This window comes from Cynocephalus volans, chromosome 1 (assembly GCF_027409185.1).
Source record: "Cynocephalus volans isolate mCynVol1 chromosome 1, mCynVol1.pri, whole genome shotgun sequence".
Taxonomy (NCBI): domain Eukaryota; kingdom Metazoa; phylum Chordata; class Mammalia; order Dermoptera; family Cynocephalidae; genus Cynocephalus; species Cynocephalus volans.
Genome location: NC_084460.1, coordinates 142,206,566 through 142,231,504, shown reverse-complemented (window position 1 = coordinate 142,231,504; position 24,939 = coordinate 142,206,566). Strand labels below are relative to the sequence as shown.

The 24,939-nt window shown below is 34.1% G+C and overlaps 1 protein-coding gene across 4 annotated transcripts in view; it reads right to left on the bottom strand.

The window, feature by feature from the left end:
* Positions 1 to 24,939, bottom strand: part of SENP7 (SUMO specific peptidase 7) — a 139,056-nt gene that overhangs the window by 56,329 nt on the left and 57,788 nt on the right. For 2 of the 4 annotated variants that reach the window (XM_063090684.1, XM_063090692.1), the window contains 2 exons: positions 17,510 to 17,707; positions 8,963 to 9,157 (listed from right to left, as the gene is read on the bottom strand). The exons of 1 other annotated variant lie outside the window; for it this stretch is intronic. In XM_063090684.1, coding sequence (XP_062946754.1) covers positions 8,963 to 9,157; positions 17,510 to 17,707 — 393 coding nt within the window. The remainder of the gene's footprint in view (positions 1 to 8,962; positions 9,158 to 17,509; positions 17,708 to 24,939) is intronic. One more of the 4 variants, XM_063090702.1, reaches the window with a different exon arrangement.

Below are 24,939 nucleotides of genomic sequence, written 5' to 3'. Positions count from 1 at the left end.
TTTGTTTATTTTTCCTTTGGTTGCCCGTGCGCTTTGGGGGTTGTATTCATGAAGTCTGTGTCCAGTACTATTTCCTGAAGTGTTTCTCCTATGTTTTCTTTAAGAAGTTTTATTGTTTCAGGGTGTATATTTAATTCTTTAATCCATTTTGAGTTGACTTTAGTGTATGGTGAAAAATATTCTAACATCAACTCATAAGTACACATAAGTAAAAGAAGATAACGCTCCATGTGACCTCAAAGTTCACCCCAGATCCTGCCAAGGGATAAAGACAAACACTGTATCAAATTTCAGCTAAGAGCATGGGCTAGATCTGCCATACCTGGGAGGTTAAACAGTGCTCAGAACAGCTTCAAAGCCCACCCCAAGGTTCTGCATAGGCTGAGAGGCAAACTACAATGCATATCTACTGAGCAAAAGAGCTGATCCCATCCATCCCAATCAGCAGTTCCCTCTAACCTTGGGGCCCTTTCTGCAACCCTGTCAAACTGCTGAACTCAAATAGTAGAACTACCTGGCCAAAGAACACACTCTGTGTCACGGCCTGATCACAGGTCATTGCAATGCCTATCCAGCAGGTTGGCCTGACTGCAGAGCTTAGCCAGTGGACTTGCCAGATAGCACAGCCCACCCGGACTGAGAGGAGAAGCAGCAGGCAAATCATCTAACGAACCCAAAGTAAGTTCTGCCTGCCCAGGGTCATTACCAGCTGGTTCATCCAGAATCACAGGCTAGACTAAATAGTGAAGGTCTACTCCTGCCAAAGAACACCTATAAAAACTGGGAAAAGTGGCTCTCTCCTAAAATGCACAGACAATAATATAAGGACAAAAGAATTACAAAGACAGAAAATTATGATACCTCCAAAAGAAACTAACATACTCCAACCATAGACCCTAAAAAATGGCAGATCTATGAAATGACAAAGAATTCAGAATATAAAGAAGCTCACTATACTATGAGAATATAAGCCTTGAAAAATTAAATAAAATTTGGAAAACAATACACGAACAAAAAAAGAAGAGTTTGACAAAGAAAGACAATTAAAAAAAAGAAATCCTAGAGATGAGGAATACAACGACTGTACTGAAAAATGCAATAAAAAGCTTCAACAACAAGCTCAATCAAGCTGAAGAAACAGTGAATTCAAAGAAATAACATTTGAAGTTATCCAACCTTCACAAACTCTTCTAAAAAAATTGAAGAGGAGGGAATACTTCCAAACTCTTTTTATGAGTCCAGCATTATACTGATACCAAAGCCAGATAAGGTCATCACAAGAAAAGAACAGGCCAATTTCCTTGATGAATATAGGTATGAAAATCCACAACAAAATACTAGCAAAACTAATTCAACAACACATTAAAAGGACTGTTCACCTTGATCAGGTGGTATGGTTCAACATACCCAAATCAATAAATATGATATATCATACTAACAGAATGAAGAACAAAAAACATATAATAATCCCATTAGATACAGAAAATGCATTTGACAAAATTCAACATCCTTTCATGATTAAAAACTCTCAACAAATTAGTTATAGAAGAAATGTACCCGAGCACAGTAATGGCCATATATAATAAGCCCACAGCTAAATTATACTCAACAGTGAAAAACTGAAACCCTTTCCTCTAAGATACAGAATGAGATAAGGATGCCCATTCTCACTGGAAGTCCTTGCCAGAGCAATTAGTCAAGACAAAGAAATAAAAGGCATCCAGACAGGAAAGGAAGAAGTGAAATTGTTTGTTGATGACATGATCTTATATAGAAAACACTACGCAATCCACCAAAAAACTGGTAGAACTAATAATCGAATACAGCAAAGTTGCAGGGTACAAAATCAGCACACAAAAATCAGTTTTTCTATACACTAATGATGAACATCCCAAAAAGGAACAAGCGAAAGATCCCATTTATAATAGCTACAAAAAATAAAATAAAATGTTTAGAAATATATTTAACCAAGGAGATGAAAGAACAGTACACTAATAATTATAAAATGTTAATGAAAAAAATTGAAGACACCAATAAATGGAAAGATATCCCATGTTCACGGACTGGAAGATTACACAAGCAATCTACAAATTCAATGTAATCCCTATGAAAGTTTCAATGACATTTTTGAAAGAAGTAGAAAAAAAAAATCCTAAAATTCAGATGGAACCACAAAAATCCTGAATAGCCAAAGCAATCACGAGCAAAAAGCACAAAGCTGGAGGCATCAAACTATCTGATTTCAAATTATACTACAAAGCAATAGCAATTAAAAGAGCACAGTACTAGCATAAAAATAGACTCACAGAATGGAACAGTATAGAGCCCAGAAATGAGTCCAAGCATGGATGGTTAATTAATTACCAAAAAAGTTATAAGCATACGTAACTGGGAAATGGACAGTCTCTTCAATAAATGGTGTTGGAAAAATGATATTCAAATGCAAAAGAATGAAATTGGACTCTTATCTCACACCATTTCCAAAAATCAACTCAAAATGGATTGACTTAAACAGAAGACCTGAAACTGTGAAAGTACTAGAAGGAAACATATGGGAGGTTCAGATCCCCATACCATACAGTCGTCAAAAAAAAAAAAAAAAAGGAAAACGTAAGGGGAAAACTACATCCCATTTGTCTGGGCAATGAATTTTTATATTTGACACCAATAACATAAGCAACAAAAGCAAAAATAGACAAATGGGATTCTATCAAAATAAATAGCTTCTGTACAACAAAGGAAACAACAGAGTAAAGAGACAGTCTACACATTGGGAGAAAATATATTTAAGCCATACATCTGATAAGGGGTTAATATCCAAAATATATTAGAAACTCAAACAACTCTACAGATAGAAAATAACCAAATTTAAAAATGGGCAAGGGGCCTGAATAGACATTTCTCAAAAGAAGACACTCAAACGATCAACAGATATATGAAAAAATGTTCTCTGCTTCTTTGAGTTTGATTTAAAAACAATCAAATAATGGCCACCAGAGGCTGGAATGGTGGGGAGAATAATGAGATGATGATCAAAGGGTGCAAAGCCTCAATTAGGAGGAATACATTTTTTTCCTTTAACATACATTGCACAGCATGATGAATATATTAAATAATAACGCATCGTGTATTTCAAAGTCACCAAAAGTAAATTTCAAATGTTCTCCCCACAAAAAAAAAAAAAGTATTTGAGGTGATGGATATGTTAATTAACTTGATTTAAGTATTCCATGTTGTATTCACAAATCATAATATAACTTTGTACCCCATAAATATATACAACTTAATTTGCCAATTTACAGTTTAAAAGGTAAAAATTAAAAACAAAGTAAAGAAGATAAGATAGATCTTTACGTAGTAATGTGGAAAATAAGCAAATTAAAAGAGAAAAGCTGATTTTGGAACAGTATTTACATGATGTCATTTATGTAAAAAAGTATGCAAGTATATATTGTGTGCGTTTATAAATACATACATATATATGCACATAAAAAACTATTAACAGAGTTATTGAAAAATGAAATTAACAGGTGACTCACATTCTCTATTTAAACATTTTACAACAATTGAATTATTACAAAAGTGACAATATTTATAAAGAATATTTGGAAATAAAAATCTATCAACAATTCCAAATAGGAAATAATAACAAAAGTTCTCACTTATTGTCTGTTTTAAGTGTTTTGCATATATTTTCTCATTTACTCCTCCATCATACCTAGGTATTATTATCTCATTTTACAGATGAGGTAACCTGAGGCATAAAAAAATTAAGCCATTTGTTCCAGCTGCAATTCAAGCCTGTACTAAGAGAGTTAATGCAGGTATGGCATTTTCCACAGTGTGATATCATAGTAATGACTTAATAACCGTTAGTTAAAATTTTTTCTGGCAGTAATATAAAGCTGAATAATTAAGGATCTATATGTTAAAGTACTAAAAATTGTCACGTAGAACAAACAAATATGCTACTTCAAGCAAAAACCATTTAAATTTTCTATTCACAATTGGTGTTTTCTATCATTCCTCGATTTTTGATATAAAATACAAGATTATTTGCCCTCCATAATTCCATTCAGTTTGTCAGCAATTACAGTTGTGAACAGACTAAGGCTAAGACTTTTAGTCTTTTACATAACATTTTTCCATATGCATTATGAAGAGCACAAGTGTTAGGTTTTCAGGCGAAACCTCCTCATCTTCCACAATCATAATCCTCATTCTTCAACCCACACTTTTTATGTTGCTACTTGACATTATATCTTCCTAACAAGAGTTGGCAATGTTTACCACATTCTGTACAATAACAGAACAACAACAATAATATCAGAAGATCGTGTCTCCTAAGAAGATTTAAATAATTTCTCTGTTCTTCCTCATTTTGAGACAGGCAGGCTGGGAGGAGGTTGGTTACAAGAATCCCATCCTGAGCCTACCCTTTGTTCATCCTATATTTCAGTTGTACTGGGGGGCACATCTACTGAAGTGATGGTATGGCCATACTTGTTATGTATTTCCATGGGGTACTCTGAATTCTCCTCAAAATGAACACATTTTAAAAGAGGAGAGAACTAAAGCTTGGTTTAAGGAGCTCAGTACTCCTCCTTAAACCAAATAGTGATTCTGATTAGTCTGTAACAATTGCTTTGGCAATTGTTGGTAATGGCAACAGCAGTCTCAGGATCAGATGTTAGGACCCTCAGCATAGAAGACTTCAGAAGCATCAACCACGGCAATAGCCTTTAACAGCACTTTTGCTATCAGCAGCAATAGGAGAGGCACAAAAATAATGATTACCATTTATTAATCACCTAAGTTCCAGGCATTATATTAGGGACTTTACATAGGTTATCTCCTTAAACCTGCGCATTAACCCTATAAGGTATGTATTATTATCCCTGTTTTAAAGATAGGATAAGAAACTTGATCAAGGTACACTTAAGATCTGAATCCAGGTGTCTGGCTCCAAATCTTATGCTTGTTCCAAATACGAGAATCAAAGAAAATTTCCACAAAGAGAATGAATTTTCAGGACCCACATCAAAACCACCTAGAAATTTCTTAGTTATTTAGGAGGGACTGAGGAAGAGCTAGAGTTCCCACTGAATAGCTTTTGGGAATGGCCAGAAATTTTATACCTATTATTATTAAACCTTAGCCCCAGATTGGTATAAAGCCTGAAAAGTACAGATTACAATAGGACAATTTCATAGAATCCTCACAATAGTGCTATTTTTCATAATAGCATGAACGTGCACTGATGTCATTTAAATTCCACAGCAACAGTAAGCTCATCATAGTTTTTTCTACAAAAAGTATCCTTAATAATAACATTTTCATTTATATATTTTACGTGCACAAACAATTCTCACATGTGAGATTTAAGAGATAATACAAAAATTTTGTGAGGGAGAAAGGACACTCAAAATTATTTCTTTTTTTACAACTTCGGAAAACTGAAGCTCAAGGTTAAATAACCTGAACATTAACCCAAGTGCACAAAATTCAATACATATTGATCTAAGCACTGGATATAAATGCAAATAAGACATGATACCTCTCCTTAAGGAGCTCATGGTCTAGTAGAGGAGGCAGAAACAAATATCTATAGCACAAAGTGATAAATGCATTTCTAATATCTCCAACTATACATTAAATTTAGTAACTGGATTAGCCACTGAAATTATTTTTTGGACAAATTAAGAAAGAGACCTAATAAAGTATAAAGTTAAAATTGTCACTGATAACTCTAAGTAGAACCTAGGTGAAAACATGAAATATTTTCCAAAAGGAGAAAAATTCAGAAGTTTGTAAGAAAAAAGTACAGTTTAAAAAAAAATAAAACTTATTAGAAATGTAAGCAATTTGTAGTAGATCTTTAAAAAGGTAACTATAAGCACTTTTTAAAAAAATTTTATTTTGTCAATATACATTGTGATTGCTTATTGTTTCCCCATCACCAAAACCTCCCTCCCTCCCCCCTCCCCCCCAACAATGTCCTTTCTGTTTGCTTGTCATATCAACTTCAAGTAATTGTGGTTGTTATATCTTCTCCCCCGCCCCGGTTAATTTTTTTGGGGGGGGGTGAATTTATATATTATTTTTAGCTCCCACCAATAAGTGAGAACATGTGGTATTTCTCTTTCTGTGCCTGACTTGTTTCACTTAATATAATTCTCTCAAGGTCCATCCATGTTGCAAATGGCAGTATTTCATTCGTTTTTATAGCTGAGTAGTATTCCATTGTGTAGATGCACCACATTTTCCATATCCACTCATCGGATGATGGACATTTGGGCTGGTTCCAACTCTTGGCTATTGTAAAGAGTGCTGCAATGAACATTGGGGAACAGGTATACCTTCGACTTGATGATTTCCAGTCCTCTGGGTATATTCCCAACAGTGAGATAGCTGGGTCGTATGGTAGATCTATCTGCAATTGTTTGAGGGACCTCCATACCATTTTCCAGAGAGGCTGCACCATTTTGCAGTCCCACCAACAATGTATGAGAGTTCCTTTTTCTCCACAACCTCGCCAGCATTTACTGTTCAGAGTCTTTTGGATTTTTGCCATCCTAACTGGGGTTAGATGGTATCTCAGTGTGGTTTTGATTTGCATTTCCCGGATGCTGAGTGATGTTGAGCATTTTTTCATATGTCTGTTGGCCATCTGTATATCTTCCTTAGAGAAATGCCTACTTAGCTCTTTTGCCCATTTTTTATTTTTTTTTTTTTTTATTTTTTTTTTTTTTTTTTACAACATGATGTTTTTTTTTTTATTTTATTTTATTTTATTTTATTTTTTTAAATTTTATTTTGTCGATATACATTGTAGCTGATTAATGCTCCCCATCACCAAAACCTCCCTCCCTTCTCCCTCCCCCCCCTCCCCCCCAACAATGTCCTTTCTGTTTGTTTGTTGTATCAACTTCAAATAATTGTGGTTGTTATATCTTCTTCCTCCCCGCCCCCCGGTTTGTGTGTGTATGTGTGTATGTGTGTGTGTGAATTTATATATTAATTTTTAGCTCCCTCCAATAAGTGAGAACATGTGGTATTTCTCTTTCTGTGCCTGACTTGTTTCACTTAATATAATTCTCTCAAGGTCCATCCATGTTGTTGCAAATGGCAGTATTTCATTCGTTTTTATAGCTGAGTAGTATTCCATTGTGTAGATGTACCACATTTTCCGTATCCACTCATCTGATGATGGGCATTTGGGCTGGTTCCAGCTCTTGGCTATTGTAAAGAGTGCTGCGATGAACATTGGGGAACAGGTATACCTTCGACTTGATGATTTCCATTCCTCTGGGTATATTCCCAACAGTGGGATGGCTGGGTCGTATGGTAGATCTATTTGCAATTGTTTAAGGAACCTCCATACCATTTTCCATAGAGGCTGCACCATTTTGCAGTCCCACCAACAATGTATGAGAGTTCCTTTTTCTCCGCAGCCTCGCCAGCATTTATCGTTCATAGTCTTTTGGATTTTAGCCATCCTAACTGGGGTTAGATGGTATCTCAATGTGGTTTTGATTTGCATTTCCCGGATGCTGAGTGATGTTGAGCATTTTTTCATATGTCTGTTGGCCATTTGTATATCTTCCTTAGAGAAATGCCTACTTAGCTCTTTTGCCCATTTTTTAATTGGGTTGCTTGTTTTCTTCTTGTAAAGTTGTTTGAGTTCCTTATATATTCTGGATATTAATCCTTTGTCAGATGTATATTTTGCAAATATTTTCTCCCACTCTGTTGGTTGTCTTTTAACTCTTTTAATTGTTTCTTTTGCTGTGCAGAAGCTTTTTAGTTTGATATAATCCCATACTATAAGTACTTTTTAATGTAATTAGGCTTACAATAGAAATACAAACCAGAAGTTACCTTTGGATGGTTATGGGGGGAAAAATTAAGACTGGATCAATTTTTCACTGAGATGAAAACTCTTTATTCTACAGGCTGAAAGCAGAAAATAAAGAGAAGCTTCAAGAGTTGATGGCAAATGAAAGTTTAAAAATCTAGTAAAAGGGCCAGCCCATGGCTCATTTGGGAGAGTGTGGTGCTGATAACACCAAGGCCAGGGGTTCAGATCCCTATATAGGTATGACTGGTTAGCTCACTTGGGAGACGTGGTCCTGACAACACCAAGTCAAGGGTTAAGATCCCCTTACCGATCATCTTTAAAAAAAAAAAAAAATCTAGTAAAATTTGCTAACTGACCATTCCTCAGCTTTTTTCCATAGATTCTTTCTTATTTCCATCCAGTCCACACACGATCCACTCCTAGAGCTTAAAATAAAGGCAACTTCAGATCTGTATTTGTCTTATTGTCACAGAAAGATGAATTCCATTAAAAAGCATGGCTATATCAAACCATTTTGGTGAGGAATGCATTCAGACATTCATTCAACATATAATTACTGAGCACTAAGTGCCAAGTAGAATTCTAGAATCTGGATATAAAAATAGTGAATAAGACTTGACGGGGGCTGGCCGATTAGCTCACTTGGGAGAACATGGTGCTGGTAACAGCAAGGTCAAGGGTTCGGATCTCTGTACCAGCCAGCCGCCAAAAAAAAAAAAAAAAGAATTGATGAATGCATAGACAGATACACAGATGGATGGATAGGACAGAAAAGGAGGGAGAAATAGACTATCAGGAAAATGGATTTCAATTATACCAGACAAATGAACTGGGATATTGAAACAGGTAACTAATTTTCATTAAATTCCTGTATCCATTGTTCCAAAGTACACGTCTGGCAACCAGTACTTTAGAAAGTGATTATTAGCCATGAACTGTTGGTGCATAGCCATTTCACCCATGAGGAGAGAAAAGTCATAGCAGCCATCGGAGCTCATTTACCTCACAATTAGCAATAACATATCTGTGGGGAAAGAATAGGGAAGGGTTCATGAGAATAAATTTAATATTTATTTTGAGTAAAGTTACCACTAAACATACCTTTCAGATAAAAAACAGCTCTTGTGAGGATTTAGATTTTGACAAGATTCTAGGCTGCCATCAGATGATGAAGAAAGTAGCTCTGATTGCAAGTTGTCTGTATCATTCAAACTGGCCTCAGTTACAGGTGGGATCTTTATGTATTTTCTTCCTAACTCCGTTCCCAGGACATTCGTCAATATAATTCTGGGTATCCTGTCACACAAAATAACAAACACTGTACTGTACTGTACTGTACTGATGTTTTCAATAAAAAATGTATCCTAGGATGCGGAATTTTCAAACATTGTCATCTTAGCACAAGTAAACTATTAGAACGATATCACCCTAGAAATCAACCCTCGATTGCTCAAATTTTGGATAAACACAATGATTTTTGGTTTGTTTCTAGAAGTACTTGTTTCTTATAAATTATGGTATGGATTAGCCTGCCACTACAATGTCTTTAACTGTACTAATGGATGCTATTGGGGTGTTCCAAATTTTAACCAATTTTTCTCACAAAATATTTTCTTCTTTTCCAATAGTTAATAAAAACACAGATTACTACAAACCAATTCAAGAAATCTTTGTCCTTCTTGTTCAACAGAAATATCTTTGATAAGTAACTACATACTTGTAACTGGCAAATGACAAATGCCAAGTCCAACAAGAAAGACATCATACAGATTGCATCTACAGTAATGACAGATTCCCTAAGTGAAACAGTCCATATACTGGTGGTAATATATATGCTAATATATAATAGAATTAGAGAAACAGTCAATAAATTAAATGCTTTAAAAATTAAAGTATATTTTTAAAGCTCCAAGCCTTTTCAAATAGTGAGGTTTATATCAAATATACTTTATGAGTCTGATGTCTTCTTTAACACAAGAAGAAAATACAATCTTTGCTTGGTTAGCCAGTTGTTTTTATGAACAACAACTGATACACTTTGTCACACTACAATGATGCCCTCAAGGCTACTATTCCATCCTGAATTGACTGGCCCACACCAAATTATTGTGGTTTATTTAGTTCTTACTACTATATTTTTTAACATTTTCCCAATTCCTCTTTATTAGGTGCCCCCACTGCCTTGAGTGTTACCAATATGCCACTAGCAGTACTTTACTGATACTTTGTGAGAAATAATAGTACTTAGAAAGGGCCAAAATGCTTTTTGTTTAAATGAAAATAGGAACTTTGCTCTACTTTATCATATTTGTTGTAGAACTTAGAGGTATTGTTTGTTTATTTCCACTACATAAAGGCACTATGTTCTTTTCACTATATACCAGACAGCGTAAAATTTCAGATCTTAGGACAACTTTAAAATAATTTGTCCTCTCTTTATTTTAAACATTAAGAACCCAGAGCTCAGAAAAGTTAAAGGATTTGGCCAATTACAAGTAGCTCTTCCTAGTGGAAAAGAACTTAGGTCTATTATCTTTTGGTAGCTGTGTTTGTTTTATTCCATTGCACTGTACCGTCAATACTAACTTGCTAAACGATTCCAAATAACTGAGCTTTTCCACAGATACTTCAGGAAACCCTTGAAAATACCTGTTTCCAGCATAACCACCACAAAAAAGGGATGCAATGATTAAGTAGTATATATGATCTAAAAACAAAGGCTAATAGTAAACTCCCTAAACTTAAAAGAGGATGAGAAAAAAGGAAAGGAAAGGAAGTCTGCCACCTAGTGTACTCTCTAATTGTACATGAGGATAAGAGGGCAGAGGTATTTTTCTTCTTCCTTGCATGATTTAAATCTCTAAGGATCCTATTTAGTATTGTCCACTTGGTATACTTAATGCCTGACAGAATATCCTTAAAAATGCTAGGTCTACTGTACAGTATATGCATGTACTGAAACAACATACTGTACCCTACAAATACGTACAAATAAATGTTAAAATTTTTTTAAATGCTGGATTGAAGTAGGAATGGAGACAATGTAGGACCGGTAAGAAGTCTCAAAATTTCTTTTATCTGACTTAACACTATGTATTGCTATAAAATGAATCACTAAAGAAAACTCAACTGCCGTTCTTAAAATTATTGGAAAACTATGGGAATATTAGCAAAGAAAATTTTATTCAAGTTAGTATCATTTCTTTCCAAATAAATACTTTAGTGTAAATAAAATTTTACTTACTTTTAAGAGATGAGAGAATCTGATACAGTAAATTGATAGCCCATTTTAAGAATTGATGATATACTCTATAGTCCCCTCTCATTACTGAGTTCTAAAATGCTGCTCAAAATAAAAAATAATCAAAAAACTGTAGTATTTAAGAAAAAACAAAATTTGGGTCTAATGGAGACATATCAAAGAAACGTCAATTATGGTTTAGTATATCTATTTAAAGGCCTGACTATAGCATTACTTAAATATGTTTTAAAATGTTAGGTCCCTAAAAGAAAGCTGTCTGTCCAAAAATAGGGAAGCTGGAGTCAATAGAAGACTAGTCCTGTACAAAGTGTTGAAAAGAATAAGTTGGTTAGAAAAAAAAAGAAACATTTTTAAGGGTTAGAATTCTCTTCTGAATAATAAACGATGATCCTATTCTTGAATTTTCACTTTGCTGCTAGGTTTTGAGGAACAAAGAAGCAAAAAAAGAAATAAAAAAATAACTTTGGAAGATAAATGAGACCTTTTAAATTGAAGAGCTAAAAGTCTTTCCTAGAAGAGAAAAATTTCAAAATTCAACCAAAAATTATTTGAAAAGACTATATACCAAGCTGTGCTAGAACATACATGCCTAAAACATCAGTGCCCTTGAGGGCCTCTGAAGCTATCAGAACATTCCAGACTATCTCAACATGTCTACTATGACATACCTTTAAAATAGAAAGCATTCTTTTACTATGTGAACATATGCCACAGGGAAAAACAAAAGAATAAGGAGAAAATTGAACATGGATGAATTAGATATCATACAAAACATGTAGTAAAGTCCAATTCCTACTTTACCAATGAGAAAAATTAAAGTTCAGAAGGATAAAAACATAAAAAAGAAGCTGTATGGCACAGGGATGGAAAGCAAGGACTTTGAAGTCAGACAAACATAGGTTTGGATTCTGATTTCACCACTTAATAACGACATATCCTTGGGCAAGTTACTTACCATTATTTCTGCCTCTTAGCATTGATCTCATCTCTAAAATAATATTTACTTTGCAAATTTGTTAACATTAAATGAGGTGATAGATAAAAAGCAGTTAGTATAATTCCTGGCACATAGTAAGTACACAATAAATAGAAACACTTTAATTTTCACATTATTGAAGTCTTGCTCAAAGTTATAAACTACCCTTTCGAATAGTGCTTAGTTGCCATAATTTATTATGTTCTGCAATCTTGATGACAATAATATCTTATTTAAAAAGTGTATAATTCAACAGTTAGCAATGACTATAGTACATCCAGTTCTTCATAACACATAGCCATAGTCTGAACACCTTTCACCAAATATTGGCTAACTCTAATTTGGGTACCCTGAGGAAATACAGCATTTTGTACAACAGCCTTACAGAATACAAATCTATAAAATGATAACTAAATTCATAATACGTAAGCTGTCTGTTGGGGTACAACTACATAAATTAGCACTGCCATGGATATTCCACAGTGAGCCAGCATTTCAAAAAATTCTAAACTTTCACGAGGAATTTAAATATATAAATGTGCATATTTCATCTGTCATACTATTTTAATCTAGAATGAAGAAATGAAAAGTTATTATTTCCAAGTCTATCCAATTTTTTTCCTAAGTATATAAACAATATCATTAAGTAAAATAGAACTTACATAACTTTATTACTAATGTTATGAAATCACACTTCAAAATATCAGAAATATACTAAACCAAAGCAGAAACAAATTTTGAAATACAGTGAAATGTAGCAGAAAGTATACTGTGGCTTGAGAAGTAGTGCCATTTTTTGATTGTGTCTCAGCATAGTTATTCTCTGACTCAATTTTCTCAATTAAAAATTGTGGTTCCCTCCTTGTTTACGTAGCAAGGTAACTGTGAGGTTCAAATAACCCAGTAAATGGGAGGTGGCAGGGGAGGAAAGGTGAACCTTTGAATAACTGATAAGAGCTATTAATATACAATTTAATGTTGAGAGCAAAATTTTAAAGAAATGAAGTCCTGTTTTAAGATAACATAATTGTATTGTTAATAAAGCTATAATATAATAAGCAAAAAAATTAGAACACTAATTTAGTTTTCATTTTGCTATAATTCTAACGTAATTCCTTTCTAAAACTGTGCTATGTGACATTTTAAGAGGGTACTCATAAATCTATTCTTGTCCCAGATGATATTTTCAAAATACATCTTCTAAATCAGCATCTTAAAGTACGTAGAAAAAATTTTAATTTTTGAACAACTTTCTTAAAGAGATTCACAGATTATATAAATTTGCTCTTATCTTTTACTAAAATAAATGTTAAGTGAATAAATTATCACTCAACTAGAATTTACTGGCTTAAAAAAATCTCAAGGTGATAAAAATACTGTAGTGTCCAGAGAGTTTTAACGTCACAATACCTGGAATATGAAATTTTTTAAAAACTTCAAACACATGTAAATTTAAGAAAAAAGTGAATAGGGAAATTCCAAGTACCATGAGCTTATTCTTCCTAATGGAATATGGGTACACCCTCTCCATATTTCTCTAATAATCTCTGGTGCTAACTGATAAAAACAGGAGAAAGACAGTTTATCTTCTCAAAAGCCTTGTGTGTGTGTCCCACTAGGCTTTCTCTTACCTATTGACCAATGTTTATCAGTGTCTGGAAATTTTCTCCCAGGAAAACAAATTTGAACCACTTATGGAGATAAGACCTACACTAAAATGTGGTTTCCTTATCTAAAAAAACATATGTACATTCCACATACTGCTAGTTTGATATTTCTAAAACTCTTACCCCTTTTCTTCATTATTTAACAAGATTTATTTAAACCAGATGTTTTCTTTTGTTTTTTTTTTTTCCTCAATCTTATCCAGAAATCAAAAGGCCAACTGTCCTCACATAGAAAGCAAGATACTTAGTTCACTACCTTTAGATCCCAGAATGCAAACCAAATTTCTAACAAAATGCCATTTCTGGGATTGAATGAGTAATTTGGGTTCATTCAATAGTTAAACTTCAAGATAAAATTAAAAAGCAAAAATAAATTTTTCTCCCTTTTATCTTTCTGAAATAAGTCCTAGCTAGGTAAAATGAAAATAAGACAAAAAGCTTCAAGTCAAAATTAAGCAAAAATTGAAAAAAGTACAAAGTTCCTATTGCAGATATCAAGTCTCAGAAAACATCTATCCAAAGCCATACCCAAGAGTTCTCCAATTTCCTTGTCAATCTCTTTTCCTGTTTTTCACCAAAATTACAGAGCATATAATTTGTTCTGATGGAGGAAAATAAGTTTCAAAGAGTCTGGAGATGTAACTTTTGTGAGAAGCAATCTCTTCCTTTTATTCAGCATTTATTGAGAATTTAGTATGTGCTCAATACTGTACCAGAAATAAAGGAAAAATAAGAAATAAAATATAGTCCCTACCTCCATAAAGTTCACTGTCAGAGAGGCAGAGAAATTAGAATTATAATATAATGTGAAAAGTGCTATGATATATAAACAGGCTGTTTGTTTAGCAAGACAAAGAAAGGAATCAAATGTAGATTTGAAGGGTAAAATCAAGGAAGGATTCCAAAGAAGATGGATATGCAAGCTCAAAGTTTAAGACCAACAGAAATCAGTGAAAAGGAAAAAGATTGTTTCTAAGACAAGGGAACAACCAGTATATATAAAACAGCATTACACATTCTGTGAGCTAATATTTCCCTCAGTCTGAAGCACAGTGGGTATGTGGAGTAGACAGACAGAAGGCTAAAAATAGACAAAGGTGAGATCATTAAGGGCCTTCTATACAAAGTTAAGGAGTTTAAGCTTTATCCTGAAGGTTATGGAGAGCCAAAGAAAGATGTTGAACTACTGAGTGACAAGTAAGATCTGACTTTTAGAATGAATAGTTTAACAACAATATAAGGAATAAACCAAGAAGAAAAGGACTATGCACAGGAAGTCCAATCAAGCTACTGTCATAGTAATAAAGGCACAACGTTATCAGAGCTTAACTGAGGCACTGGCGATCAAGATGGAGAAGAGATCACTTCAAGACAAACTTAAGGGTAAAAATAACTATACATGGCAAATGATGGGATATAAAGGGTAAAGAAAAGAGGAATCAAGGACAATTCCCAAGTTCTAATTTTTAGGACTAGGTATATGGAGAATTCATTCACTCAGATAAGGGAGAGGATACAAAAATAGGAAAAAGTTTGAGATGACATTTTCACTTTGGAACAACTTGAGTTTAGGACACCCGGAAATTAGGAAAGAGGCTTGGAATAGCTAGTAGTTCATGCCAATAACAGAAATTGAAAAAAAAAAAAAAAAAAAAATAGCAAAAACTAAATTAAAATCTTATTGGGACTCTTTACTTCATATTATATTTATATTTCATGAACACATAATCTAGGTGCTAACAATTCCTGATGAGAAACACTATTCCTCTGAGAGAATGGAACACCATACTGTTCTAACTGGAAAAAGAACAGTCATGGGATAAGGGTACTGATGAATTTATTGTCATTTGAAGGACAGTTAAAGCTTCCTTTCGAAAGAGTCTAAGGTATTAGAAGGTTCATTCCTTTAACTAGACTCTTCATTTAGATCTGTCAGTAGAGTAAGGGATTGGATTACCTATACTGAGGAGGAAAACCACTTGAATCCAGGAGAATGAGAGCAAACTGCTTCACAAATTACTGATGCTAAGCTGTCTGACTGCAAAATTTACATACAGTGTTTTAGGAAGTTAAATTTACGTTAGGTATGATCTAGTAAGAAAAGTCTCATTAAACTTGGGTTTTTACGACTTTATCTCTTTTAAAAAGGTGTCCTTTTTTAAAATAAATGTAAAATATTTTGTTCAGATGTTTTGACAGAGTTCTACTTGTACTTAAAGAAAAACTGTGGGGCTGGCCAATTAGCTCAGTTGGTTAAAGTATGGTGCTAATAACACCAAGGTCCAGGGTTAGATCTCCATACTGGCAGACACCAAAAAAAAAAAAAAAACCAGAATAACTGTGTTGAAAGTTAGCAGTTTTTATCTGTGTCTTGGCTTAAAGCACTTACATGCAGTTAACCCTTAAACAACAAAGGGCGCCAAACCTCAACAGAGTCAATAATCCATGTATACCTTTGATTCCTACTTTTGACCAAAAGCCTTCCTCATAACATAGTCAATTCATACATATTTTGTACGTTGTATGTATTATACACTGTATTCTTACAATAAATAAAATACATATAAATAAATAAAATTAAAATATACTGTATTCTTACAGTAAGCTACAGAAAAGAAAATACTGTTTTAAAAAATCATAAGAGAAAAGACATTTTAAAAACTTTTAAATACATTAAAATATATTTTTAAAAATCCCCATATAAGTGAATACATGCAGTTCAAACCCATGTTGTTCAAGGGTCAACTGTACTGTCATTAAGATTATAGGCCATACAACCAAAGTACTGCCCAGCTAATGGTAGGTTATTTTAATTAAAAACAAAGTACCTTCCCCCAAAAATATTAATTTAAGGGTTAAAACTATAAATAGAAATGCAGTCACGCACTACATAACGTTTCCATTATTCCAATAGATTAAGTATATGATAGTGCTGCCATACAATTATAATGGTTATACCATATAGAATAGGTGTGTGATAGAACATACCATATAGGTTTGTGTAAGTGCACTCTATGATGTTCGCACGACAAAATGGCCTACTGGTGCATTTTTTAAAACATATCCCCATCATTAAGCAACACATGACTATATATAAAAAATTTTGTTATAGATCACAAATTCCTAGAGTTAATTCCTAGTTTTCATCCCCAAACTCCACACACAATTCTTTTAAAAAACAAAATGCTTCAGGTAGACTGGGTTGGGGAGTCAGAACAAAATGAGTCTTATTAGTTTACAAAATTAAGCTAAATATTTACTATTAAAATCCTGAAGGCAATATTTTAATACAATCTCCTTTTTTAAAAAAATGCATGTAAAATACAAGAAAGCTCACAAAGTCAAAGCTGGTGAGGATCTAGATTAGTTAACATTTAGAAGGTATGTTAAACATGCAGTAATAAGAAATACATATATACATGTGTCTATATATATCTTCATTTACATCATAAATAATCCCTAAAAAGATGTACACACGAATCAAATTATTGCAAAGTAAGCTAAATGTACCAACGATACTTGTTTTTAAATATAATTCCATGTCAATCCACTTAATGAAGAGTGAACCGTCATCTAACTATGTAATTTAATATTGTCAGCTTTAAGATTTGCTTTATAGTGGGGTACACCTGTATGTGCAGATATTCTTCAAGATAATTTCCAACAATTTCATTTTTAAGAGTACTGGACTTACATTATTTCAAATGTGGTAAGTTGAACAAAATCAATACTGAACAACATACCTTTCAGATAAATTAAGGCTTTGGTGAAGAGGTTCTAATTTTTGACATGTCTCTAGGCTGTCAACAGATGTCGAAGGCAATGAGTCTGATTGCACCTTGTTGGCATCACATAAATTAGCATCGTTTCTAGGTAGGGTCTTTCTGAATTTTCGTCCTAAATCCGTCCATAGGACATTCGTCAACATAACTTTGAGTTGCCTGTTACACACATAAATAATTAATACATATGGTACTAAACATTGTATAATACATGAATTCATCACAAACTGTAACAAAACAATACCTCCAGGAATTCTAAATTTCAGTTCTTCAAGCAATTAATTAGAGTAGTAAATATAAAACCATAAGTAAAAAAAAAAATGCCTGACCATTTTCAAATCCATGTTAAGTAAATTTGCCTATTATTTCATTTAAGTTGGAATTTTCTTCAGAATTCTATCAGGTATACTACATCTATGGTAACACACATGTACAAGTGTTGGATTCCAAGCAACCCATCCATGCTCATTCACACTGTTAGTGGAAGAACAATATGCATTCACAGATTTCATCACAGATGCAAAAGCTTTCTGCACTAAAAATGGGGTTTTGTTTTGGCATTTGTTGATTCAGAAAATGTTACCAAAACTAGGGGTGCATGTCATCTGCATTCTTAAGCCTACATAGTCTTAAAATATAGATTAAATTTTACCTTACTTCTAAAATAGGTCAACTTAAAACATTTACTGTACCTATGCCAATTTCAAAAGGGAGACATAAATAAATGCAAGCAGTTCCAATTTTCCACCTCATTTTGCCCATCTGCTCATTCAATATACCTTTGTGCTAACAATACTTAAAGAACTATGTTCAGGTCTGGAACCATGGAACATAGTTTTTTGCAGTGGTGTAAACAGGACTTAAAACAATGTCAAATGAGGAATGGTTGAAAGAATTGGAAATGTTTAATCAGACAGTGTCTATTTTACTCCCTAGTAAGCAATCTTAGAAACATTTTGTTTGATTGTTTAACAAACACAAGAATATTAAGAAACAGAAAGAAAAATGCTCATGTATTTGGCAAGATAAAACAGATGTCAAAAAAAAAATCACTTGTTTGTAGCAGCCACTTGGGGCAATATGTCCAAACCATCTAAAATGGAGGAGAGTACAAGTACTCAGGAGTACATCCATAGAATTCACTGCAACACCAAACATTTTTAATTTAAAAAAAATAAATAAATAACTATTTAAGCTATTGGTCCTAAAAGGATTATTAAAGAATAAAGAGATAAGTGACATCTCTATAAATCAATAATAATTCATTCAACAAATACTTACTGAACATCTTCTAGCAAAACAACTATGCTAGTAGGATCTGGAGATTCAGCCACAAATAAGATAGTGTTCTTTCCTTCTTGGAGCTTACATTCCAGAGAAGAATAACCTAATTCACTATTTAATTACAATCATTATAAGTGACATAAAGGAGAAATATAGATAATGCACTTCTTCTGAACCAGGTCAGGGAAGGTTTTACTGAGCTGAAGTCTCAAAGAAGAATAGGCATTCTCTAAAGAAAACAGATAGAAAATAGAGAAAGGTCCAAAAAGAGGGACAAAATGCAAGCGCTCTGATATGAATAAAGCTTGTTCAAGGAAGTTAAAAGATTGCCCTGGCTCAAGTGCTTAGAATGAAGAGGAAATGTGTACAAGATAAGAATGGACAGTTATGCAGGTCACAATGGACTATATTAAGGATTTGAGACTTTATTTCAACAACAATAAAAATCTCCTAGTTTTAACAAGTGAATGATGAGATTAGAGCTACATTTTTTAAAAGATCACCTTGACTTTTAGAAGAATAAAATGGAAGCACAAAAGGTAAAGAGGAATAAAAATGAATTTAGAGAGGTAATGATGACTATCAGAGGTAGGTAGTTTAGAAGAATGATGGGAGCAGAAACCAGAATACGAGATGAATAAACGGGAAGAAAGTGATACAGCAAATGTAGGTAGTTGAGAAATATGGCCGTGAAAGTGAAAGACAGGACAAGGGCTGAAGATAGATGTGAGGTGCAGGAAAGGGTTTCTAGTTAGTTATTGCTTGGTAGTTAGTTTGAGACAGGAAAGATTTGTGTAAGTTAAAGTACTTGTGGGAAAAGGTCAACAGAGCAGGAAAGTAAAATACAGAAGACAGGATAATTAATACAGTAAGGTTCCTAAAAATGGCATAATACGTGCTAATATTTATTGAACAGGTAATATATATCAGGCACTATACTAAGCATTTTACAATGACCTGCTCCATTTAATCCTCACAACTACCTATGAGGTACTACGGGAATTACTCCTTCTGCAGCTGAGGAGACAACATTAGAATAATATCTAAGACCACAGTAAAATGAAGAGTGAAAAGTGGGATCTAGAACCATACACTCTCAACTCTATGGCCAGACTGTTAACTGCTCTGCTATACTAGTTTATGATAGAAGAAGGGGCACCCCTTTCCTTCTTCCAAGAAGCAGAAGGAACCAAGATCATCTCTTAAAAGTGATAGGAAGGAAGACTTCTGGTCAAGATGGTGGAACAGATGGTCCCCAGCATCACTCTCTCCCGCAAATCAACAAATTTACAACTATCAAAAAGCAATGACAGCAAAGCTGTGGCTGCTAGAGCTCAGGGGAAGAGGAGGAGAGTCCTATGGAGTACAGGAAGGCCAGAGAAGCCAGAATGATAGAAAGAAAAAAACCTCTCTGACTGTTTCAAGCCCTGGCTGCTTCCAGGCAAGAGCTGCTGAGGGCATGGAACAGGAGCCAGCAAAAGCCGCAGCTGTGCCCTTCAGATGAAGTTGCTTGGAAGCGGCAGGGGAGAAGAGGGCCTTGGTGGCCCCCAGGCCAGCAAGACCACTAAGAGGGTTCCCGTGGACCCACATAAGAGCAACGAGCCACAACAACTGAAAAAAGAAGCCACTCAGAGGTCGATGAGTCATCACAAGCTGGTCCCATGGGAAGTGTTTGCAGCATGGGTGGTGGAGGAGATGGGCCCACCGGGAGAACACTGCAACACAGCAAGGACAGCTGATCCGCTCCCCAATCAGTGTAGGACCATTCAGAGGAGACTGGCCAAGAATATAGAATTTCATGGGGTGCAGTTTGATGAAAAGACTCAGGCCCAGAACAGAATTTCTACACAACCCAGGTGCATTGGATTTCACTAAACCTGGAAGTCCTATAAAGTCAACCATTAAAACCTGAGCTGCACAAAAAGACTGCCCTAGGGAATCAACAGCTAAGCAGTAATTTAGCTCAACCAAAGAGCTCAAGTACTGGTCCCCACACGAAGTTCCTCCACTTTAGAAGTAAGCAAAGGACAACAAATTAGTTCCAGTGTAGAGTTTAAGGGTTAGGAACAGCAAATAATCCAACACAGAACTGAAAGAAAAAACAGAGTACCAACAACCAAAGACAAAGTTTGATATTAACTAGTAAAGGTCTCATTTCACCAAAGAACACCCAGAACACCTAGAAGGACTGGAAGTCCCCTGGGCTACCAAGCAGAAAGAGGGGACAACCAGGCACACCTCCATCACCACCACCAAATAGGTAAGGAGCATGCCATAAACATCACCTCCATGTGGGTGGCCCACCACAGCCACCATAACAACTGTGGCTGCCACAAAAGCAGCTAGACGTCATAACTACCATGCAGATGGTCTGCCAGCCACTGGAGTACATTGACACAAGGAGAGTCACCAGCAGAGACTAAATAAAAGAAGAGGATGTCTTTCTCCACAAAGCTCATTCCAGAGTGACAAAAGCTCTATGATAATATTTGGAGGACCCAAACACACCTCTCAACATTGGACAGATCATCTAGGCAACAAATCAACAGAGTAATCATTACTCTCTAAGAAGGAGAGAAGAAATCTAGGGTAATTAGAGAGGGAAGGAGGGAGGAGAAGAGGATGGGGAGAGATTGGACAGGGGCATAAAGAATAAGTATGATTTGTAACAATATATATGCCAGCGATATTGATTTCATCAACATATGTCAACATTGAACCAAAAAAATATGTATAATCAATTATGATTAAATAAAAATTAAAAATAAATGAATAAATAAATATATGTGGTAAGAAAGATAAACGAACATAGGTTAGAGAAAAGAAAAGATTTCAAATAATAACTGTGGAGAGGGGAAATACAAGCTTACTAGAGAAACACAGTGACACTGTTTTGCAGTTAAGGACCCAGTGAGATTAATAATCATGAATCTATAAGGCTACAAATATACTCTGTTTTGTGATTATTAATTACAAAGGGGAAAAGGCACCTGTACAACAGAGATCTGGCAGGCATCACCTTAACCAAGTGATCAAACATAGGACCACCAACAATGGGAACAACCAGATATTATGTATCCCCTGACATGTACAGTAAGTAGTACGTGACATCAGGTATGATCTATTCTTGCCAAAAATGTAACATGAACCTAATCATAAGGGAAAACCCAGATAAATCATAAAAATACAGAAATATGGGAAACTCTACAAGACAACTGGTCTGGACTCTTCAAAAGTCAATGTCATGGTTAAAGGGGAGTGGGAGGACAAAGCAGATGGGAGCTGTTCTCAATTAAGAGATTAACAGGGTATAATAACCAAGTATAATGCATGAACCTCAATTTAATCCTAGATTTAAAATTTTTTTAAATACGTTTGGGGGACATTTAGGAAATTCTGATTGTATACCTTAGAGTAGATAGTGATATGAAGTTATTGTTAATTTTCTTGATAGGGTACTGTGGTTGTTATTTAAGAGACTGTCATTGTTCTTGGTAAATGCAAGTTGAACTATTTAGAAGCGAAATGCCATGATCTCCGCAACTTACTTTCATATGGGTCCAAAAAACGTATATGTATATGCATGCATGTGTATACGTAATACCCACTTATAAACATGCAAAAAAAGATTGAGAGACATCAAATGTGGCAAAATGTTAACAACTGGTGAACCTAGATGAAAGATATATATGAGTGTTTCTTGTACTCTTCACAAAATAACTCCATGTCTGGAATCCTGTACTAAGGCAAACATGAAAAACAGGGATAAAAAGTTATGCTTAAAGACATTCATCACAGTATTAGTTATAAAAGCAATGAACTAAAAACAACCTTAAGTATCCAGCAACAGCAGAATGGTTGAGTAAACTTATGATAAAGCCACATAATAGAATGTTAATCTCTTAAAAGTCCTCTAATTTAAATTTTAAGGGTAGCTGGCTGTTTTCTCTTGTCTTTATTTCTAAGTTTTCTATACTAAATAAGCACTATTTATATAAAGAAAAATGTCAACTAATTAATTTTTTTAAGAATTGGTAAATAGTTCAAGTTTATCTAGCAAAATACTATAATTGGCTAGTTTTACAACTGCTTAACTTAAAATTCTAAATGACGAAATAAAAATACATATAAAATTTTAGGATATATAAAATATACTTTTACTCTAATGGGAAAACTATATGGCTTAGTTACTTACTAAATTACTTGGAAAATTATTATCCCAATGGTAATTTTAATAATTTTAAATATGAAAATATTCAATTTTGGAAAAAGCCACTTTTCTATTCACACTGACCAAATAATTCATGTTGGAAAATAATAAACCACTGCTGAGGCTCAACAGTGAGGCTCTAAGTGAGAAGGACAATTTGGCTTCTCTGGGAAAATACTTATTTCCTGTTTGGCTTTATCATAATTTGGCTGGCTAAAAATATCCCAGAGGAAATCAGCCAGAGGAGATGTCAGCAATCTTTTTTCCTCAAATTATTAAGGTAAAAAATTTTTAATTTCTACAACATTTAAGTACCATAAGATTTCTCTGGATACTAGAATGGACACTAAAGAGTAAAGAATAACAGGCAAAATAAAACCTAAACTTAGTATTTAGGGATACATACAGTACCATCCAAGAAAAACAACAAAGTAGTTATCTTTAAAGCTAGCAAAGAGGTTACTTTTAAAGGGTTACTACTTGCAGGGGTTGTGAGTGCAAAGGCATATGAGAACTTCTGGGGTAGTTTTCTATTTTGTACCTGGGTGGTGGTTAAATAAGTATATTTGCCTTATAAAAAATATACTAAATTTAATGAGTAATTTATTAAAGTGTTACCTTTTGTCCATTTTTTGGTAGGTGCATTGTATTTTGCAGTTAAAATTAAAAATAAAGCACAGCTAAACAGAAAACACCTAACACAACAATCTATGTACCATTCCTTACACAGTTGGCCCTCTCTATCCAGGGCTTCCATATCCAGAGGTTCTATTTCCACAGGTTCTGCATCCATGGATACAGAGGGCTAACTAAGGGATTTAAGCATCTGTGGATTTTGGTATCCACAGGGGTACTGGAACCAATCTCCCCCATACAAAGGGAACACTGCACTTGCCTTGGTTTTTTAGAATCATCCAATTAACTATTTACAAAATGTCCCTTTGTAAGCTGTAAATCATTAAACTAATATACTAATTTAATTTCACTTACAGGGGAAAATAATCACTGATCCATACATACACTCAGATTCTAAAAAAAAAGTACTTCTACAAAATAAGATATATAATACTTCTTCCGTACCCTTTTATATATGTGAATATATATAATTGCAGAAAAACTCAGCATAACCACAGCAGGAAAAAAAATGAGTTTTTTTGTTTTTGTTTTGTTTTTTTGGCCTATGAATAAAAAAAAAACATAATTAGTTTTCTAGAAAAGTTCAAATTTCACCAAATTTTTCAACAAAAGTAATTTATTCAATGAATACATAAAAATGACAATTATATAACTTGGCTAAATAAATTCAGAAATCAGAAAAGATACTGCTTCCTCAGACCTGGAGTCCTACTTTTTGATTCTAGAAACTAAATAACAGTTGGGATGAAGGCATTGTTTTTATTTCCTTTTTCATAACTTAATTTAGAGTATTTCTTTTCCTTCAAAAAATGGGCAAAAAAATTGGATACTTCACAAAAAAGATATATGAATAGCCAATATGAACACAAAAATATCTTCAATATCATTAATCTGATCTCTCCAGTCTTTAAAAAAAAGTTTGTCTTTTTAAAAAACGGAGGAAGAAGCAAAAGATTTCAACAGACACATTACAGAAGACATAGAAGGCCAATAAAGCATCTGAAAAGATGTTCAACATCATCAATCATCAAGGAAATGCAATTAAAACCATAACAAGATACCACTACACACCCATTAGAAAGGATGATGATAAAGAGACTGACCATGTAAGTGCTGGTAGGAGTGTAGAGGAACAGAAACTCCTGTATTGCTGGGGGGGATGTAATATGGCACAATCACTTTGAAAAACAGCTTGACAGTTTCTTACAAAGTTAAAAATGCACTTACCATATTACCCGGAAATCTGACTCCTCGGTATTTA